Consider the following 18,261-nt stretch of genomic DNA (forward strand, 5'->3'; position numbering starts at 1 on the left):
TACAACTTGTGCACTTTGGAGATGAGAGAACTAAGGTCTAGCATGGGAATGGGGTTGCCTAGTCCACCACAGAGCCCATATCTCAAGCCTAGTCCTCACTACAAATCTGGTGTGTGTGCCCCATGCAGAGCTGCTGGTTAGAGATTTTTGTTTTGTTGTTTTTCATAGGAATGTAACGCTGTGGACTGCTGCTGAGTACACCTGATCACAGATAAAGGAAATCTAACTGTAGTTCATATTTCTACAGCACTTATTCTATTATCTTATGTTCTCTTGTATTAGCATTCTTTCGTTTTGACCCTTACACTCTGTGAGGGAGGTACCATTATTATCCTCATTTTACAGATGAGTTCACTGAGGCACAGAGGGTCCTCTGTGACTTGCCCAAGGTTTCCTGACTCTAGGCCAAGTGCTCTGTCCAGGTGATAGCATTTCATAGATGTGTGACGTGATCAGATGGGAGTCATACTGTAGGAGTCCTCTAGGCTGGGCCATGGAATTCTCCACTGCTGGCCAGGATGTGGGCACTAAGAGAGGTGCCTCCCTACCCACACCTGGTCAGTCTTGTGAAAACGCAGTGGAAATGAAATGTGAGGCACCACAGTGAGTGGAGATAAATGGGGTCACAAGACTGGGCAAGGGGAGAAGGTGGCATTGGCAAGCAGGGACAATGTACATTTCAGACTTTCCCCTAATGGAGTCTGAAGGCACTGATTCAACCATTAACAGAAGGACAGGCAGCAGAAGTGCCCCTCGGGCTCAGCCCTTGGTCCTTCTGGGCTCAAATGGCGTCAACAAGAGGTACGTTGGGGAAGGCCTGGCAGTCTCCCAGAGCAGGGATCCCCCTAAACATCCTCAGCTTTCCTCGACACTCTGTCATCCGGGAACTTCTCTTTACTGTTTTCTGAGATGATGACGTCAGCCTTTTTGGCTCTAGTGATCCTTTGGGCCAACAGGTACAGGCTGGCGACGGCCAAGAGATCTCAGCCTAGTGCCTCAAAAATCTAGGGGAGGGGGTTACGCCTCTTGCATTTCAGTGGCTGTAATCAATGCAAGGGCACTATAAAGTTTTCAAGAGGTAAAGAATAACTGAGATCTTGTAGCTCTTTGCAAGGTGTCAAGCTCTTTGACTGGGTCAAGAAAGGAACAGTTGATTGGCTAACCAAGCAAGCCAACGGTGCCTCTGGGGCCTTGAAAGCTTTGGAAGGAATTCAGGAGTGGGCTGGGTCAGTAGTGGAGGGCTCCAGGTTCAGGAGCTCTGAGCCTGGAGCCTTCCATGGCGGCAGAGGAAGCAGGGTTTGCTAGCTACTCAGCTATTCCCCTCCTCTTGAGCCAATCAAAGAGCTTCAGGCCTCCTAAAGGGTTCCCAGAGTCTACAGACTTTTTGAGCTTCATCCTAGCTTTATACTGGTAACACTGAGGTGGGACACACACAGATACTTTGGGTCCTTGGTCCCAACTTGCATTTTCGGATGATTGCCCAACACCCAGGCCTTTTGGACAGTTCCTGCCCCTTCACCTTTCCTACAATTTCCTCCCATCAACCTGACATCCTTTCAAGCTGGAAGAGACCAGCACCATCAGCAACAAAGCTTAGCATAATGTCTGTGGAATGGAGTTGTAGAAGGCCACATTTTCTTAGCTCCAAAGCACTTAACTGCCTTGCCTAGCTATTCCTTCCCTCGATGTGCTAGGCAGTCCAAGAGACACATGGGGTCCCCTGTCTCCTGCCTTTCTGTCCCCTGGTACCCTTGGGAGATCAGCTCCAAGGCCATCTTCTCCCTAAAGCCCCGCCACTAGTAGTGCTTTGATTCTCCCCAAACATGGGTGTCTTTCCCCCCGAAATGAGCCTGGATTCACTTTTTTAACATGCTGTCTCCCAGAGAAAACATAAGTGCGTCTTAAGGCCAACGACCGTCGGAACTTGCCCTGTGTCCCTATTGTCCAGCACTGCACCTCGCACCCAGGGGATGCTTACTAAATACATGCTGGGCGATCCTCTGATTGTGTTGCACGATACAGCCTGTTGATTTACTAGTGCCCTGACGCATAACCCTGGGGAAAGAGCCTGGGCAACCTCCAAGTTTCCTTGAAATATTGGCTATGCATCTGTATGCTGGGAGAAATATCCCTGGCAAGCAGAGGGAGAGAATTGGAGAGCTGGAAGGTGCCTCGAAGACATCTGGTCCAGCCCATTCTCAAAAAAGGATCCATCTCCATGACAGCACAAGTAATCCTCCAGTGTCTGCTTGGAGATCTCTGACAGAAAGCGGCACTCCCTCACTAAACCCTGAGGCTGCCCACTCCATTTTGGGACACCTCTTTCTCCCTGACATCGAGTCTCAACTGGCCTTTATCACTGCTACCTAGTAGTGGTTCTCCCTTGTGGGGCCAAGCTTAAGACAAACTGGGCACAGAAAAAAAGCCGAAGCTGTACAAGAGAGGCCTTGGGTAGGAGGGGAGGTCTGGTTAGGGAGAAGAGTCGCTGACAAGGAAGAGCAGCATTAAAAGTAGCGTCAATAAAACATTTCCCAAAAGGAAAGCAGATGTTCTGACTCTGGGAAGGGAAAGGCACTGGGTCTGACCTGTGGATGACTGTAAATAAGTCTTCGGTTGTGCGAGCTGTTACAAATACATCGTCATCATCTTCTGCTATGGAGTCTGCTGTCTTGTCACTTGCAAAACTTCCTGAGGTAAGGAGAGAAACTGAGTCAGGAAATTGACCCCAACTTAGCACTGACTTCCTCCTGACTTCCTCTCTCTCAGGGCAGACTGTCTGGTGTTGTCCTGGCCCCCTGCCTTCCCCCTCCCCACCCATGGAGCCGAGGAGTTTGGGGATAGAAGTGAATGTGAGGCTGACTTTCAATTTCCCAAGGTATCCCATCTGCTCTGATTTTGGTAGATGTGGCTCTCTCTCTGAGAATGGACTTCATCAATGCTTTATCACCGATCATTGATTTTATGCTCTTGGCTCTAGAGATTCAAGAGTAAACCCTGGGCAGCTGGCCATGGCTCATCCCATGGGGCCCCAAGGCCTCTAGGGAGGGACCCCAGCCCCCTGGACACAAGAAAGCACAGGACTCACTGACCTGCAAGGCCTGCCTCTGTCCCGCTGTCAGTTGGTGGTTTAAAGAATTCCTCCTTGGCGTTTGGGGAGTGGGAGTCATCAGGGCTCAGCTGAGAGCTGACCTCTTCATCCAGGGTGATGATAGGGCTGGGAGTCAGCTTTGGCTCTCCCAGGCTGGTCCCTGGTTGTGGTAAGGGCAAGGCCGCGGGCAGGTGCAGCACACTAGGCTTCTTCGGCACTGGAGGGGGAACTTTGCTTCTCCTTTTCTCCACCTCAGCCGCAGTCTGGACACTGACCCTCTCTGGCACGGATCTCATCTTTGGGCGCTCCTCTTCCAGGGTCCCTAAGGAGAAGCCTTCCAAGGAGGAGTTCAGGGAAGGTGGCAGTGCTGCCAGTGGGCTCTGGCTATTTGGGGTTCTCAGAGCCTTTGGCTTGCGCACAACCATATAAATATCCTGAGGGGAGGGCCTGGCCTGGCTGGTCGGATTCTCAGTAGTCAGGAGCAAGGCAGGGGAAGTTGGCAGAGGCTCCTTGGGAACCAGGTTCTGGGGCCTTTTGGCCACCGGAGGTTTTTCAGCCACTGGAGGTTTTTCAGCCACTGGAGGTTTTACCTTTCTCTCCGGCAGGATGAAGACTTCCGGCCCAGGCTCCTCAGTTGGATCTGGGCTGTCAACATCATCTTCTGGCTCTGATTTGCTGATTGATCGCAGTCGAACAGAGCGTAGGTCAGACTGGGTGACTACAGGCATGATCGGCTGGTTGGGGCTGGTCTTCTGGGCCAACTTTGCTCCGAAGGTTGAGTCTGAGTGATGCCGGCTCACCTTGGCTTTGCCCCGGAGGGAGATCTTTATCCCCGATGTGTCCAGGTGGGCTGGAGGGGTCAATGGTAGGTCAAATGACAGCTGTGACTTGGGGCTCTTCTCCATCGGTGATATTGGTGGCAAGGATGACTTCCTCTCTGGGACCACTGGTCGCACCCGGCCACTGCTGCTTGGGTGAGGTAAGTGACCGAGCATCATAGATGTGGTGGGAACAGTAGGTGTTGGTGTCTCAGACTGACTTGAGTAGCCACTGGAAGGTGACATCAGTCCTGTTGGTCTCCCTGGGGATGACGCCTCCCGGGCTTCTGCCTCAGTGGAAAGCTGGGAAGGTGTGGTGGCCCTAGAGGTGGAAGGGGAAGCCAGAGACTCTGAGCTCCCTCTCACTTGCACACACTCAACCACTGTGGTCCCAGTGGCAGTGCTCGAGCTGGACAGAGACCGGTAGGGGTCGCCAGACTTCCAGTCAGTGAGATACCAGTGGTGGGAGAAGTGTGTGCCTTCTGTTTCCCTTAGAGTAGGCACAGCTGGGTGGCCCTGAGCATCTGTGGGGGGAAACTGATGTCCCTGATGTTCAAGGGGAAGGCAAAGGCTTCTAGGCCTCTGGTCCTTGGGCAGGCTGGGACCACCTTCCGGCTGGAGGACAGCCTCGTCTTTGACCAAGGAGACACTGCGCATTGGCGGCAAAGGCTTCTTTTTGGCCTTCTTGAGGGAGATACTCTTGGTCCTCCTCGGTCTGGGCTCGGCTCCAAGGGAGGAGACATTGTCGGTACTGGATCTGCCTTCTGAACTGGCGCTGGGGTAGGCAAGCGTGCCAGTTTCACTGCCCTGCTGGTCCTCTCCACAGCCCCCGTCCACTGAGCACACAGAGCCCGAGTCTGTAGGCACAGACAGTGACCTCTCCCGGAATCTACAGGCACTTAGGTCTGACTCTAGCCTTGAGGGCTCCCCTTCCCCCCCTTGAGGGCTGGGCAAGGGACCTCCTCGGTAGTCTTTCTCTGGCTCTTGGCTTCTTGGAGTCAGGGACTCAGGGCAGCAAGCTGATCCACTGCTCCCTGCCTGCTCACCCTGAGCAGCCAAAACCGAGCCAGAAAACCCTTCCAAGTTCCCAGGGCTGAGGACTTCGAGAGAGCCCTGAGAACTGCCCAGAGGACGAGATTTCCCATTTTCTTTGACCTGACTGCTCTCACCAGGAGCAGGACTGGTTGGGCTCATGTAATTAAAGTAGCTTCCTTTCCACGGAGGAGGAGAGAATGTGGAATCCTTTGGACCATTGCAGGAAGAGGGGACACTATACACCATCCCCATGCTCTCCATGCTGGGTGAAGCTGGGCCACTCTTTGCTGGGCAAGACTCTCCTAGATCACTGGGTGTCTTTCTCAGTGCTGGAGAAATCAGCTTCGGGGAACATGCTTCATGGCTGGGCAGCCCCCCACAGCTGGGAGCTGTGGTCCAGGACATGGACTCTTTAGAGGCAGAGTGTATTTGCCCGTTGCTCCGACCTGGAGAAGGGGGATCAACACAGAATGTCAATTACATCATGGGATAGTGCCCCTGTCAGCTCTCCAGTGGCAGCACCTTGGGAGCACAGTCTTGGGCAATGGACTGCTCCAACTTCCTTGGTTTCCCCTGTGCTCCCCTGGCAGAAATGAGGACTGGGACATAGTCAGTGACATATCCAGAGCCCCAAACTGAGTCTCAGCCCCCAAGTTTTTCCCCAAGGCCAATCACTCACTGGATTCATCTCTAGATATAGCCAACGACTGCTCAAAAGGCTTGGCTGGATGGCATTGTTACAAATAAGCAAATGAGCTACATCTGAGCACAACATCCTGTACAAACAACACAGACCCCCTCACCTACCAATGGGCATTAAATCTAATCTGGAAGTCGTTTCTCAGAAACCAATTTCAAGGACTTGTTGCATTTTCCAAGGCAAGATGAAAGACTTCATGACATGGGACTTAGGGAAGAAGGGAAGCCAGACTCAACTGTTTAAAAGTCCCAGAGCGTTTTCGGATCAGGAAAGAATTTCTCTTACCCCCATGTCAGTGAATTAAATACCTCCGGAATAAGGAGGAAACTCAAAATGGGGCAAGAAAGCCCACCCTCCCCCTTGCTCCAGGTAGAGCCACAGACACCCAAGCTAGGCACAGTGAGCTCATGTGGGTGCTCTTCTTAGGGAGACCTCTGTAATCTCAGAATGTCTCTTAAAACAGAAGTATGGATTTATGGCTGATGGAACCGAAGGGGAACTGAGCACACCCCCAAACACTTCCAAGTGTAGCTGGAACCAGTTGGAAATGTCACTGGGGATTGTAGACACTATTGCTGTGTGACCTGCAGGGCTCCATTTCTATTGGAGTCTGACACCCCTGGTGTTGACTACCCCAGCAGGAGACAGAGGGGACCACTGAGGCCCTCTATTCCTCTCTGCAGGTCCTCTAACTCCAAAGCCTGGCATCTTTGCATTATATGATCATGCCGCTTCTTCCATTTTTAAAAGAAACGGGGATTTCTATGGCCTCCAGAATGGGGGACAGAGATGACACTAGGCAGCAGTTTGGGGGCCCTGGCTTCTTGGCCCTGCCTAGTTCTACCTCTGGCCTCTTCAAGACCTGCTGACACTCAAGTGCTCCCACTTCTCACTTGGTTAGTTTCTATCACTGTCTGCACCCCACCCCATCATGGTCTCCCAAGCATGGGAAGGGAGAACGAGAGCAAGGAAGAGTCTGTCAGGAGGCTTGGTATGTAGTACCACTGCAAGGATCACCTTGGTCTCGCAGAGAAAGATGAGGGAAACCAATAATGGTCCGCCGTCGCCTCAAGGTGGACTTGGGGTTCACTGCAGTCTCTGTGTTAAACAAGGAATGTCGCAAACTCGCGTGTTTGTCAAACTGCTGTCCTGTAGCCAAAAGAAAGACACTGGGTGCATCTTGGTTTCCTTCAAAAGCACGATGGCAATCATATGGAGACAGGCCCAAGAGATGGGAGCAGTAATGAGCATGAGCTGGCATCCTAGGAGGCCCCATCCTTTAACCCCTCTCCTCAAACTGGCAATCCCCGCCCCCCTGCACTGCTGTAGCTCCCCAAGCCCCATCTCGTGCGTCTCACTGGCTCTAGACATCAGTGGCTACCACCTGGGTTGGTTCTGTGTTTTAGGTGGTCCTGGGGATGGCAGGGACTGAGACAGCTCCTGGCTTTGCCCTGAATCAAAGTGATTCAATTCCTTCTCTGAGAACTTCAAGAGCAGGAAAAGGCATTAGGGTTATCCCATCTGGAGAGACCCAGTAAAGGCAGATGCCTTTACCCCAAAAGGCAGCTTGGGTTTCTGTCCTGAAACCGCTGTGGCTAGGGTTTTCTTAATGGAAATTGCTCGTTAGCAAGTACCCTCCATCTCCCAGCCCCTCAGAGCAGGATTCCCCCATGTTTTGGTCTGTGACGTGCTGAGCGATGCTGGGACTGAGGGAAGGGAATGGCATTCTTCTCACTCAGTGCTTCTCTGGCAGCCAGGCATCATTTCAGCTAGTCACTGTTGTTACCCCAAACTCATTGACCCCCCCCCCAGCCCTCTCGCCCGCCATTTTTCCTCCTCCACTCTCCAGGCTGTGCATCAGTCAGGCAATAAGCATTTGCTAAGCACCGATGCCAGGCACTATGCTAAGCTCTAGGGATACAGGAGACAGTTGCTGCCCTCCAGGAGCTCCCAATCTAATGGGGGAGACAACGTGCAGATAATTAGGTACAGATGAGCTATAGATGGGGTAAATGGGAGGCAATCTCAGAGGGAAGACCCTAAGATAAAGGATGATTGGGAAAGGACTTTAGCTAGGATTTGGAGGAGGCCAGGGAAGTGGCAGTGAGGAGGGAGAGAACTCTTTATCTCTCTCTCTGGGGACACAGAGGGCTACAGTTGATGGAGTGTTGTGTGTGAGGAACAGCAAGGAGGTCAGTGTAATTACAGGATCACAGAGGGCCTTCAGGGCTTGTCATATCCAGAGGAGCCAAGTTTGAAAGAGCTTTGAAAGGAACAGGACTTTTTTAGCATTGGCAAAAGAGAAGGAAGCCATTTGGGGTACTGTGAAGAATCTAGGACCCCTCTGCAGTGACTCGAGTGACCCAAGGCTGGTTGGGAACCAGTGCTTAGAAGGCCACAGGAACTATCTATCAGGAGGCATGACAGAAGACTGAGGACCTGGGCTCACTTCCAGCAAGTACAAAGGGAAAGGGGGGATCTTCCAGAGATCATGATATGCATGCCGCCATAGCCAAGAGGCTGCTATGGATGCTCCCCATGGTGGGTGGTCTCTCTCCAGAGAAAAGTGCTCAGGGCTTTGAGGAAGGATGAGATACTCCATAAGAAAGTAAAAACAGAGGAGAACAGAGGAAATCAGACCAGATTGTTGGTCAGGGGGTTGGCGGGCAGGTGATGCAGAAGAGAAAGGGTCGAAGGCCCACTGGACACCTGGAGCTAAGAAGAGACAAGTAGCAATGATCTCACAGGTGTGGGCAAGATGGAGAGGGCACGCATTTGGGACGTGATGGAGGAAACTGCAACTTTAGGACTGTTACTTCTGGGGATGTTGCCAGAAGAAATGCTAAGGATTCTGAAGTCCTGGCCAAGGAACTGAAGTCTTGAGGGCAACGGATGGAGACTGCCTTCTTTACTGCTGCAGCCTGAAGACGGGGAAGAAGGTACTTGCCTGAAGTCTGACAGATTGAACTAAATCGCAAAGGTAGAGAAAGGGAGAAAATGGCTTGGATAATATATCCTTCGCAAGCTCAACAACCAAGCAGCCGTGACTCAGCAAGAAAGACAATCAGTACAGATGTGTGGCGACAAAATCCAAGGAAAGCACCAGCACTCGAACACATGGGCTCAGCTATCTTTTGACAAATCGACAAAGCGTTATTAAGCAGCTACTATGTGCCTGGCACTGTGCTAGGCAGTGAGGATACAAGCACCACATACACAGTATAGGTCATGGGCAGGGTGACCCAGAGATCCCCACACGAGAAGGCCCACTGGGCCTCATGGGCATCCTGGGACTCAGAACTGGTTTATGTGGATGGCTCTGGAAGGGAATCACCTCCTCAGAAAATCCCTGAAGGCCATTTCCAAATTGGTACTCCCAGCTGTTTTAAGAAGTGGTGGCACCATTGGGAGAAGAGTCTCCTAAGATGTCCACAGTGACACTTTGTTTGGGGCATGAAACCCACTGAAGTAAAGAACTGGTTTCTAGGGCCTAGTCCAGACTCTGGATGAAGAATTCATCTGAATACAGGCCAGGTAGATAGAGAAGGGGCTAAGCTGCTTCGCTAAGCCAACCTGGGCTGTGGAGAGGCTCTTGGCAGCACAGAAGCTGCCTTCCAGCCACTTCCCCTTGAGTAGCGGCTCAAGGTTACTAAACACGGCCTTCCTTCAACATTGCTGTGCCTGCTTGTCTGACACGGATCCTTTGGGCGACGTGGGGTTCTTTGTCATCAAAAAGTACTGCAAAAGCTACTGGCTCAAAGTTGAACAGACTGCCTCCTGCCAAGTGCTGGGAACAATGGAACCGGCAGGAGATGAGGGCCTCTGGGGCTTTAAGCACCAATGGATCATAAGAAGCATTTCTTAGATCAGAGATTCCCAGGCCCAGCTAGTCCAACTCTTGGAGGCTGAAGGCACAACATGAAGTTTTGGCCTGAGTGAGCAATCCTCCAGGCTCTGCCCCCCGCCCCGATCACCAGCTCCCATCATTATGTGGGATGTTTTTCTTCCTCCCAGCAGATTAAGCCTGCTCCTTTGCAGCTTCCATCCATTGCAGATGGCTCTTCTCTTAGAGATCAATCTCTTCCCTATTTGGCTAAATGTTGTTAGTAGGCTAAACATCCTCAGTTTCTCCAAGTAATGTTCATGTGGTATGATCTTCAGGCCCTTTGCTAGCCTGGTTGTCCCCTCACTGGAGGCTTAACAATGGCCTTCCCAAGTGTGGCATCCAGAACTTGAACTCTGTTCCAGATGGGGCCTAACCAGACCAGGGTAACAGTGAGATTGACAACTCCCTCATCCTAGAACTGGAGCCTGACACCATGTCCTCTTTTGGGGTTGAGCTGGGGGCAATGGATGGGGGGCAGAGAATGGGAGGAATTGGAGAGTGCCCAGTTATGAAGACCAGGTTTGAACATTTGTGGAGTCTCTTACCTCATTCTGGTTCTCCTTTTCCCATTTGATTCTCTTTCCCAGGCTCTCACTCTCCAGTCACAGCCCCCAAATCATCCTCCTTAGCCATGCACTGCCCTTGGCCATCATGGTGAGCTCTGGATGCTCGGTCCCTTTCCCAGTCTCTCAACCTGGGGTTCTCAGTATAGCCTTTCTTGCCTCCTTGCCCAGCCTGGAGTTCAGCCAGCTCTGTCACTGCTGCTGCCTCTAGAGCCTTAGACTTCTTCATCTCTGACCACTATGGCAAGCCCCAAGCTTGGATCACCTTCATGGGAGAGTGCCGCCATCCCCCAGGCCCGAAGCCTTCAAGGAACCTTGGATCATTCCCTTTAGCTCACATCTAGTTCCTGCCGAATGCCTGCGCACCTCTCCTCTTCAGTATCTCTCCTCTCCAATTCCTCCTTACCACCAGTCTAGTCCAGGGCCCCATCCCATCATTCCCCAACTAGGGAAATGGAATTCTTGCTGGGGCCTCTGTCGCCAAGACTTCCTGGCTCCCATCCATCTTGCACACACTGCTCAATCCATCTCACTGAGTCACCGTGGCCTGGGTCACACCATTTCCTGGCTAAAAGCTCTTCAGTGAGTGATTCCCCATTGCCTCCAGAATAAACAAGAACTCACACTTACCTATAACCTTGTGAGCACTCCTCCCTCCCCCCGCTCCCCTAGAGGAACCTGCTACCCTAGCCAAGCGGCACTAGTCATCATCTTTTCGCCAACATGCCTTGTGTTCTCCTGATACCCCGCTGTGGCTTCTTCAGGGCCCTTTGCCTGCAATGCCCTCCCCTCCATTTCCTCCTATTGAAATCCTACCCATACTTCAAGGCTCAGCTCAGATGCTGCCTTATCCATGAGGCCTTCTCTAGTGCCCCCCATGAGAGGTGACCCGTCTCAGCCCTGAGTCCTCAACGGACGGAGCTTGCTCCATTCCACATGACTACTGTTCTCTGGGGAGTTTGCTTATCTGCCCTACTGTGCTCCATACCACATCTTACAGAGACTTGCAGCACTAGGCCATGCCGACATCGGAGAAAGACCCACCAAACAGAGAAGTCGTCATTAGAGTTGTGATAGCAACACTCCATCATGCTCTAGCCTTGGGCCCCGAGCGAGCAGTGACCTATGAAGGCAAAACTCCCTCTGTGGGAGTCAGCTGGCAGGATGACAGAACTTGGGGCTAAAAACAGCACCAAGGTTGATTGAATTGAATGAAGATGCAGGCCTGAGAATGCCAGAGTTAAGGTTAACCTTGGATCTGGGAGCATCAGGTGGTTGGGAAGGAGCCCCAGGGTCTGAGGGCCCAAAACTGAACATCTAAATAATGTCAAAGACACCCCGAGAAACCCTGTGCCGTCGAAGGCCTTTTCCTCGTATGCCTGAGGGTGCTGGGTCATGGCAAGCCAATGGTCAAAGAGCAAGTCTCAGTGGAAATCAGGTGGATAAGCAGCCTCTGACCCCACACTCAACCACAAAATGTTAATGGTTTAAAGTGATCTGGTTCTGCTTAAGCATCAGAAGAGTGTGAGCAATTAAACATGCTGTTCAGTAACCCAAGAAAGAGAAACTACCTGGCTCCGGACTCCTCCACTACAAAAGGACTGCTGAGAAAACCAGAAGGGAGCTGAGCAGGAAGTCAGGAATTAATGCCAACTTGTCACAGCACCCAGCACAGTGAACTCCAGACAGATATAAAACAATGAGAGGCGAATGGAAGAAGCTACCTTGCACAGAGAGCTGAGGGATTAAGGGGACACTGGCAGCTAAACAAGGAAGAGGTGATCCGCAGAGACAAACAGCTCCTTTTGCTTACGTAAAGTTAAAGCTTTGGCACAACTAAAATCAATGCAGCTAGAATAAGAAAAGAAACTGTCAATTGAGAAAAACTCTTTGCAGCCAGTAGCTCTGCTAAAGGTTTGGTATCTAAGATCCAGAGAGAAGAACAAGAGCCTTTAACCTGATAGATAAGTGGCTAAAGGATATGAACAGGCAGTTTTTCAGAAGAAGAGACAGAAATTAAAAAATGGTAAACGTTAGAAGGGCTGGAGGAAGCCAGGCCCACTGATGCACTGCAGGGGCTCTGAACTGGCCCTATTGCTGCAGAAAGCAATTTGAAATTACATACCCAAAGTCATGGAACCAGCTATGCCTTCTGACCCAGCAAGGCCACCATGAGGTGCATTCCACAAGGAGGCCAAAGACTGAGTTAGAGAAATACTTCTAGGGCTGCTTTTGTGGAGGCAAAGAACTAGAAACAAAGCAGGTATCCAGTGCTTGGAGGACAGCTGAACAAACGGTACAGGAATACACTGGATAGTATTGCTGCCCTAGGAAATTTAAGAATTTAGGGAAGCTTGGAAAGTCCGGTACAAAGCAACATAGTCAAGTAAGGAGAGCCAGAAAAACAGTTTACACAGTGACCCCTAAAATGGAATGGAATGCAAAGGAAAGCGCCACTGAAAGCCACCAGAACCGTGGGCAATCGTGACCTCCCGGGACCAATGGGGAAGTATCCCTCCTGAGAATGGATGAAGGCAAAGGGACCAGAGTCTATACAATGAGTGTTTGGTGAATGTGTGGATTCCAAGTCCTGCCATCTCAGAGTTTGAAGGGCCCTATGAGGCTAGCTAGTGTCTCTTGGCCTTAAGAAGAATCTCTGTTATAACATCTAACATGGGCATCCATGTAGGCATCCAACCTCTCTCCTTTGAAGGGAGGCTCTTGGGGTTGGGAAAGCTACCACCTCCCCAGGAAGCCTTCCCACTTTGGGAGAACAACCTTAAATTTACCTCCTCGCAACCTCCCACCCCACCCAATAGCTCCTAATTTTGCTCTCTGGGGCCAAGCAGGACAAATCCATTCCTTCTTCCACAGGAGAGTCCTCGAAACATTTAAAGGTGGCTCTCCTGCCTCCCTGAGTCTTCACTTCCCCAGTTCCTTCAACTCATATCCATCAGGTATAATCTTATGGGCCTTCCCCATCCAGATCCCTCTGTCTAGATTCTTCCCAGCTTATCACTGACTTGAGTACTGTAAAATTGAGATTTGAACTCTGGACTTCAATCTCCACAAGCCCTTGCTCCACTTCCCCAAAATGCTTTGTAACCTCACGGGAATTCTGAGGTGGGCTGAGATCGAGGAAGGATTTAAGCTGGTGGCAAAGGCTTTTGAGCTCTTTTTGGACTTCCGTTTTGGAGCAGACGTGGCTCTTTCCATAATGTAGGTGAGGTCTTGTCTAGGCCTCCGGCCTAGGCACGTTTTCCTTATCCTGTATTTTCTTTAATCCTTAATCCTTAATAAACCTCTAAAAAATATAATACTCCTTGCAGAGAGAAACTAATTTCTACCTGCCTCAGTCTCCACTAAATTTTAATCTTTACAGTACCATATTCTCGATGTGGTCTGACCAGGGCAGAGTCCAGGAGGCCAGGTACCTCCGTCCCTCCCTAGTGCTGAACACCTCATCATCTCTGTCTAATGTGACAGGCCAAGATGATGCTGGCTTCCCTGGCTGTCGTGTAGCGCTGCTAACTCACTCAGCTTGCAGCCTCCTGAAGCCTCTGGCTCCATCCTCCTACCCTACCGCTTTGCTACATTCTGCTTTGGAAGGAGATTGTTTTGGAACCCAAGTCTGTCTTTATATTCGTAGAAACGAAGAATTGCTCGCCGCAGTTGGCAGTGGTTCGCGACACCACTCGAAATGCATTTCCTAATATTCACCTTCCACCAAACAAAAACAGATGAGTCGAACATACCATCAGGAGAGCCAAGGTGGTAACTGCAAATGCCGACTGCTTAGCTCAGAATAGCGACTACACATGTTGGAGACCAGACCATATTAGCAGAATGATGTGGCTCCGTGGGAGAAAACAAGGGACAATATTACAGATGGCAAGATCCCAGTTTGGAAACAAAGCCTGGAAACTACCTCGGCTGGCCGTCTCAATCAGCCCAGGTTGTTTGGGTTCTCCTTGAGATATACACACTCTCCATTTCCCCCTGATTCTTATAGGTCAGCAGCAGCCCACAGAGTTGGGAAATCACTTGAAACTGGACCCACCTTCAGGGAGAATACTGAGAGTGGGATTCCAGGGGAGCCCTTTCCCTTCGTGTCCCTGCAGGCTCCCCCAAGTTCCTGCCCAGTGAGTGCTTCTGGCTTTGCTCTCTTTCCTCCCCATCCTCGCAGTCTAATCCTCGAACATTAAGCACTAAAGCCTGGCCAAGGGACTGGGCTTTATTTGACCCCAAACCTGACTCCAACCCTTGATTTTCCTAGGCCACTGCAATCCCCTTACAAAAGCCTACAGAATCACAAGATCTCAGTTTAGGAAGGGGCCTCAGAAGTCATCTAGTTTGAGAATACTCTCTACCACTCCCATCAAGACTTTGTTCTTGGCTTGAAGACCTCTGGTGAGGGCTTACATCCTGGCTCCTGAAGCAACCTAGTACACGGATTCAAAAATCCACTCCTCCAGTGTAGGATGGGGGGTGCTTGGTCAGATGTCAGGCCGTGTGAAAAAGAGCATGGCTTCTTAGTGGACCACAAACTCAAAAATGAGGCCACAGTATAATATGGCAGCCTGACTAACAGTACGATTCTAGGCTGCAACAAGAGGCCTAGGACCCAGGCCTAGAGAGGCATTGATCTGGCTGCAGTCTGGCCAGGTCATTCCACAGCTGGGATATGCTCCTCAGTCCTTGGGGCCACATCTGTATAAAGTCATTGACAAACTAGTGTGCATTCAGATGAGGGAGGCCAAAGTGGTGGGGGGAGAACAAGGACCTGGGGACAGTCAGCCTGGAAAAGATAGATGCCCCTTTGATTCTGAACTTCTAGACTCGTTCTAATAGTTTGCCTCTTTTTTCCTTCTCAATAGGGAGGGAGGGAGGGAGGAAGGAAGGAAGGAAGGAAGGAAGGAAGGAAGGAAGGAAGGAAAGAAGGAAGGAAGGAAAATTAGCTATTGCATTGACTCAGGACCCTGGGGTCTGCCCTGGCCACTCTACCCCCAAACTCAGGAGGAATACCTAGGGCCATCTCTCAAGAACCTGCCGTGTGTGTCTAGGGCAGTGATGGCAAACCTTTTAGAGCCAGAGTGCTGAGCCCCTCCCCACCCCACTCCCTAGACCAAGTGCCATGCCCCCCCAGAGACTGGCGTGCCATGCACCTTCCCCCAACAAGTGTTGGAGATGCCCTGCCCCCATACCCCACACAGGGGAGGGAGAAAGCACTCCCATTGGACTGCTGGGCAGAGGGGTAGATGACGTGAAAAATATCACGGGTGAGGTGGAGAGGAGGAGGGGAGCTGTTCTGCCCAAGCCCCTCTGCCTTTCTAGTAACCAAGTTTGGGGGGTATGTGACAGTGCACGTGCCCACAGAGAGTGCTCTGCATGACATCTCTGGCACCCATGCCATGGCTTCACCATCACTGGCCCAGAGACTTGTTACCCCCTTGGCTAGCATTAAGTAGGAAATCTTTTCCCTAGGACAAAGCAATGGGAGAGATCTGTTGCTCAATGCAGGCTTTTGTTGAAAGAAAGGAAGTTCCAGAATGTGCTCAATCTCAGCTCCGAGGAGGGCCTGGGTTCCTAAGTTATTTGGGGATTTTTCTGTGGCAAACTTCCTGGCCATTTGGTCCCTGGCTGTCCTTAAGGGGTACGGCAGGGCAATGGGGCCCCCGGGATAGAGGCATGGCCACTCTTTGGCCCCATCTGTGAGGGCTATGGAAGAGCACTCAGCTAACAATGAAAGAGATGCTCTCCCAGCTGCACGCTGGGTGTAGATGGACTGCAGCAGGCACAAAGGGTAGAGGGCAGGGGGGTCCCCAGGAAACTCTACCAGAGACATTGATGGGCACAATGCTGCCTTGGGTGGAACATGATGGATGCCACCTCTTCTCCTCCAGGATGGGCAATGGAAAGGGTCTGGTCCAGGTGTTTTGCTTGTCTGGAGAGGCGGGCAGGCTTAGGGAGGACTCGGGGGGCCTCACACCCTGAGTGGTGGTCTTGTCTCCATTCCCTCTTCGGCTCGTGGGCTATTGGGAGAAAGTCCAATGGAAAGAAGGTAAGGATTATGGCAAGCTTGTGGGTCTGCCTGGTTGGCTGTTCTCTGGACAGTGAGTCTGAGGCCTCCTGTTGGACGGACTCTTGGGAGATCCTAGCTTTGGAGATGGAAGGGATCTCGGAAGTCATAGAATCCAATCTCCTCATTTTATAGATGAGGAAACTGAGGCTGAGGAAGGAGCACTGACTTGCCCAGGGTCACCACATAGTTAGGAAATGTCTGAGGTGGGATTCGAAGGCAGGTCTTCTGGACACCAAGGTCCACACAACATTCCTCCCCCAGTATGGTACCTCTCAATAAGCAGAACTCCCCTCGCCCTTGCCAGCTTGAAGTGCTCTTGCACTGGGGGGCAGCTCTCCAAGCTACCATTTGGCTCTGTCCTCTGCCCTCATGAAACCCCTCCCAACTCCCTTGGACTGGGCCCAGAGGAGGGGGAGCAGAGGGCCCACAGGGCAGCGCTCATTGCTCCTGGAAGCTCAGCTCTTCCCACAGAGGTGGCTCTGGGCATCCGAGCTCTGAGACCTGCCTCCCTCAGCCCCATCCCGTGGAAGAAAGCAGAAACTCACCATCAACACAAACTCCAGGCGCTTGGCAGGCTGTGGCCGTGGGCTGATAGTGGGCTCCGGGGGCTCATCTGGGGCTGGAGTGCGGAAAGTCTGCCCAGAAATCCTGGCCTCAGAGTACTGCTCCTCATATTCTTCTGAGAAAGAAAAGGCACGAGGACAAGTAGTACAGGGAGGTAGGCCAGACAGTCTGGCTTCAGCCAGCCCTACGTGGTGAAAAAGACACTGACTCTGGGCTCAGAACATCTGGGACCTCGGCCAAGTCGCCGACCTCTCTGGGCCTCAGTTTCATCAGCTGTAAAGTGGGGGAGGTTGAACTAGATGGCCTCGGAGGCCCCTTCCAGCCCTAAAGTTATGAGCCTGGGATCCGATTCTCGTCCTGCCTCAGTGTGTCCTCGCACTCTGATAGTAGCAAAGGCTGAAATGGGAACTCAGGCACCATCCGGGACTCAGCGGGAACTTAACTGCGTGGCCCCTTTTGGGCTCATCCCTGAGCAGGAAGGAAGACTTCTGGAAGCTGGGGGGGTACCAGAAAGGGCACCTGGGGGATTGGCCCAAGGGTCACCTGCACTTCCAGGGAGGTGCCAGAGAGCCAAGAAATCAGGCAAGGCCAGCTGGCACGTGGAGGGGAGGGCTGGCGCTCACCTCCTTCTATCTGGTAGTTCCACATTTTATCTGAGTGCTTGGGCTTCCTGTCTTCTACACTATGGTAGGATGTGAAGGGACAAGTACTGTCGGTGGCCTCTGTTCCACCCAAGGAAACTGAGGCAAATAGAGTTCAGTGACTTTTCCAGATCTTCCTGTCTCTGGGCCAGGTGCTTTGCCTGGTGCTCTGTCTGCTGCAGCATCACCACCAAGCTGCCTTGCTTATTTTAGAGGAGGAAACTGAGGCCCAGGGAGGAGACAGGACTAGCTCAAGGTCACACAGGTAGCAGAGTGGCAGAGCCAGGATTTGAACACAGGTCCACTAACTGCAAACTAGGATGGGAACCACTTCCCTTGCACAGATGTAGCCCTTCCCTACTGGAGTAGGGAGCAGCTTGTTGCATCCCCTAGATGGGAGGGCTGAGGTACGCTCCCCACCCAGCAAGATGGCTAACTTAGCTCTCCACTCGGTGCCGGTGGGTCCTCCCACGTGTGACAGATGCCCAGACATTTGACATTGAATGCCCATTCCACCACCCTGACCCACCTTTGATAAAGCTTCACTGCATACTTACTGAGTCGAGTGCCATTTTTTAACCCCTCACCTTCTGACTTAGAATCAATCCTGTGTATTGGCTCCAAGGCAGAAGAGTGGTGAGGGCTGGGCCATGGGGGTGAAGGGACTTGCCCAGGGTCACGCAGCTGAGAAGTGTCTGAGGCCAGATTTGAACCCAGGACCTCCCATCTCTAGGCCTGGCTCTCCATCCACTGAGCCACCCAGCTGCCCCCTCGAGGGCCATTATTGAGACTCAGGAAAACCCAGCTAGAAGGCCCGGTCCCCATCATGGAGCAATTGAGGGCTTAGGTGGGGACATGAGAATGCCTGAACCAACCCAGGAACA

General features: G+C 51.8%; 1 protein-coding gene across 7 annotated transcripts in view; it reads right to left on the minus strand.

The window, feature by feature from the left end:
- NHSL2 (NHS like 2) overlaps positions 1 to 18,261 on the minus strand; it is a 164,916-nt gene that overhangs the window by 8,094 nt on the left and 138,561 nt on the right. For all 7 annotated transcript variants that reach the window (XM_056809527.1, XM_056809526.1, XM_007507732.3 and 4 more), the window contains 5 exons: positions 16,718 to 16,851; positions 15,927 to 16,122; positions 6,659 to 6,790; positions 3,090 to 5,387; positions 2,586 to 2,688 (listed from right to left, as the gene is read on the minus strand). In XM_056809527.1, the coding sequence (XP_056665505.1) occupies positions 2,586 to 2,688; positions 3,090 to 5,387; positions 6,659 to 6,790; positions 15,927 to 16,122; positions 16,718 to 16,851 (2,863 nt within the window). The remainder of the gene's footprint in view (positions 1 to 2,585; positions 2,689 to 3,089; positions 5,388 to 6,658; positions 6,791 to 15,926; positions 16,123 to 16,717; positions 16,852 to 18,261) is intronic.

The sequence above is a fragment of the Monodelphis domestica genome, chromosome X, assembly GCF_027887165.1.
Source record: "Monodelphis domestica isolate mMonDom1 chromosome X, mMonDom1.pri, whole genome shotgun sequence".
Taxonomy (NCBI): Eukaryota; Metazoa; Chordata; class Mammalia; order Didelphimorphia; family Didelphidae; genus Monodelphis; species Monodelphis domestica.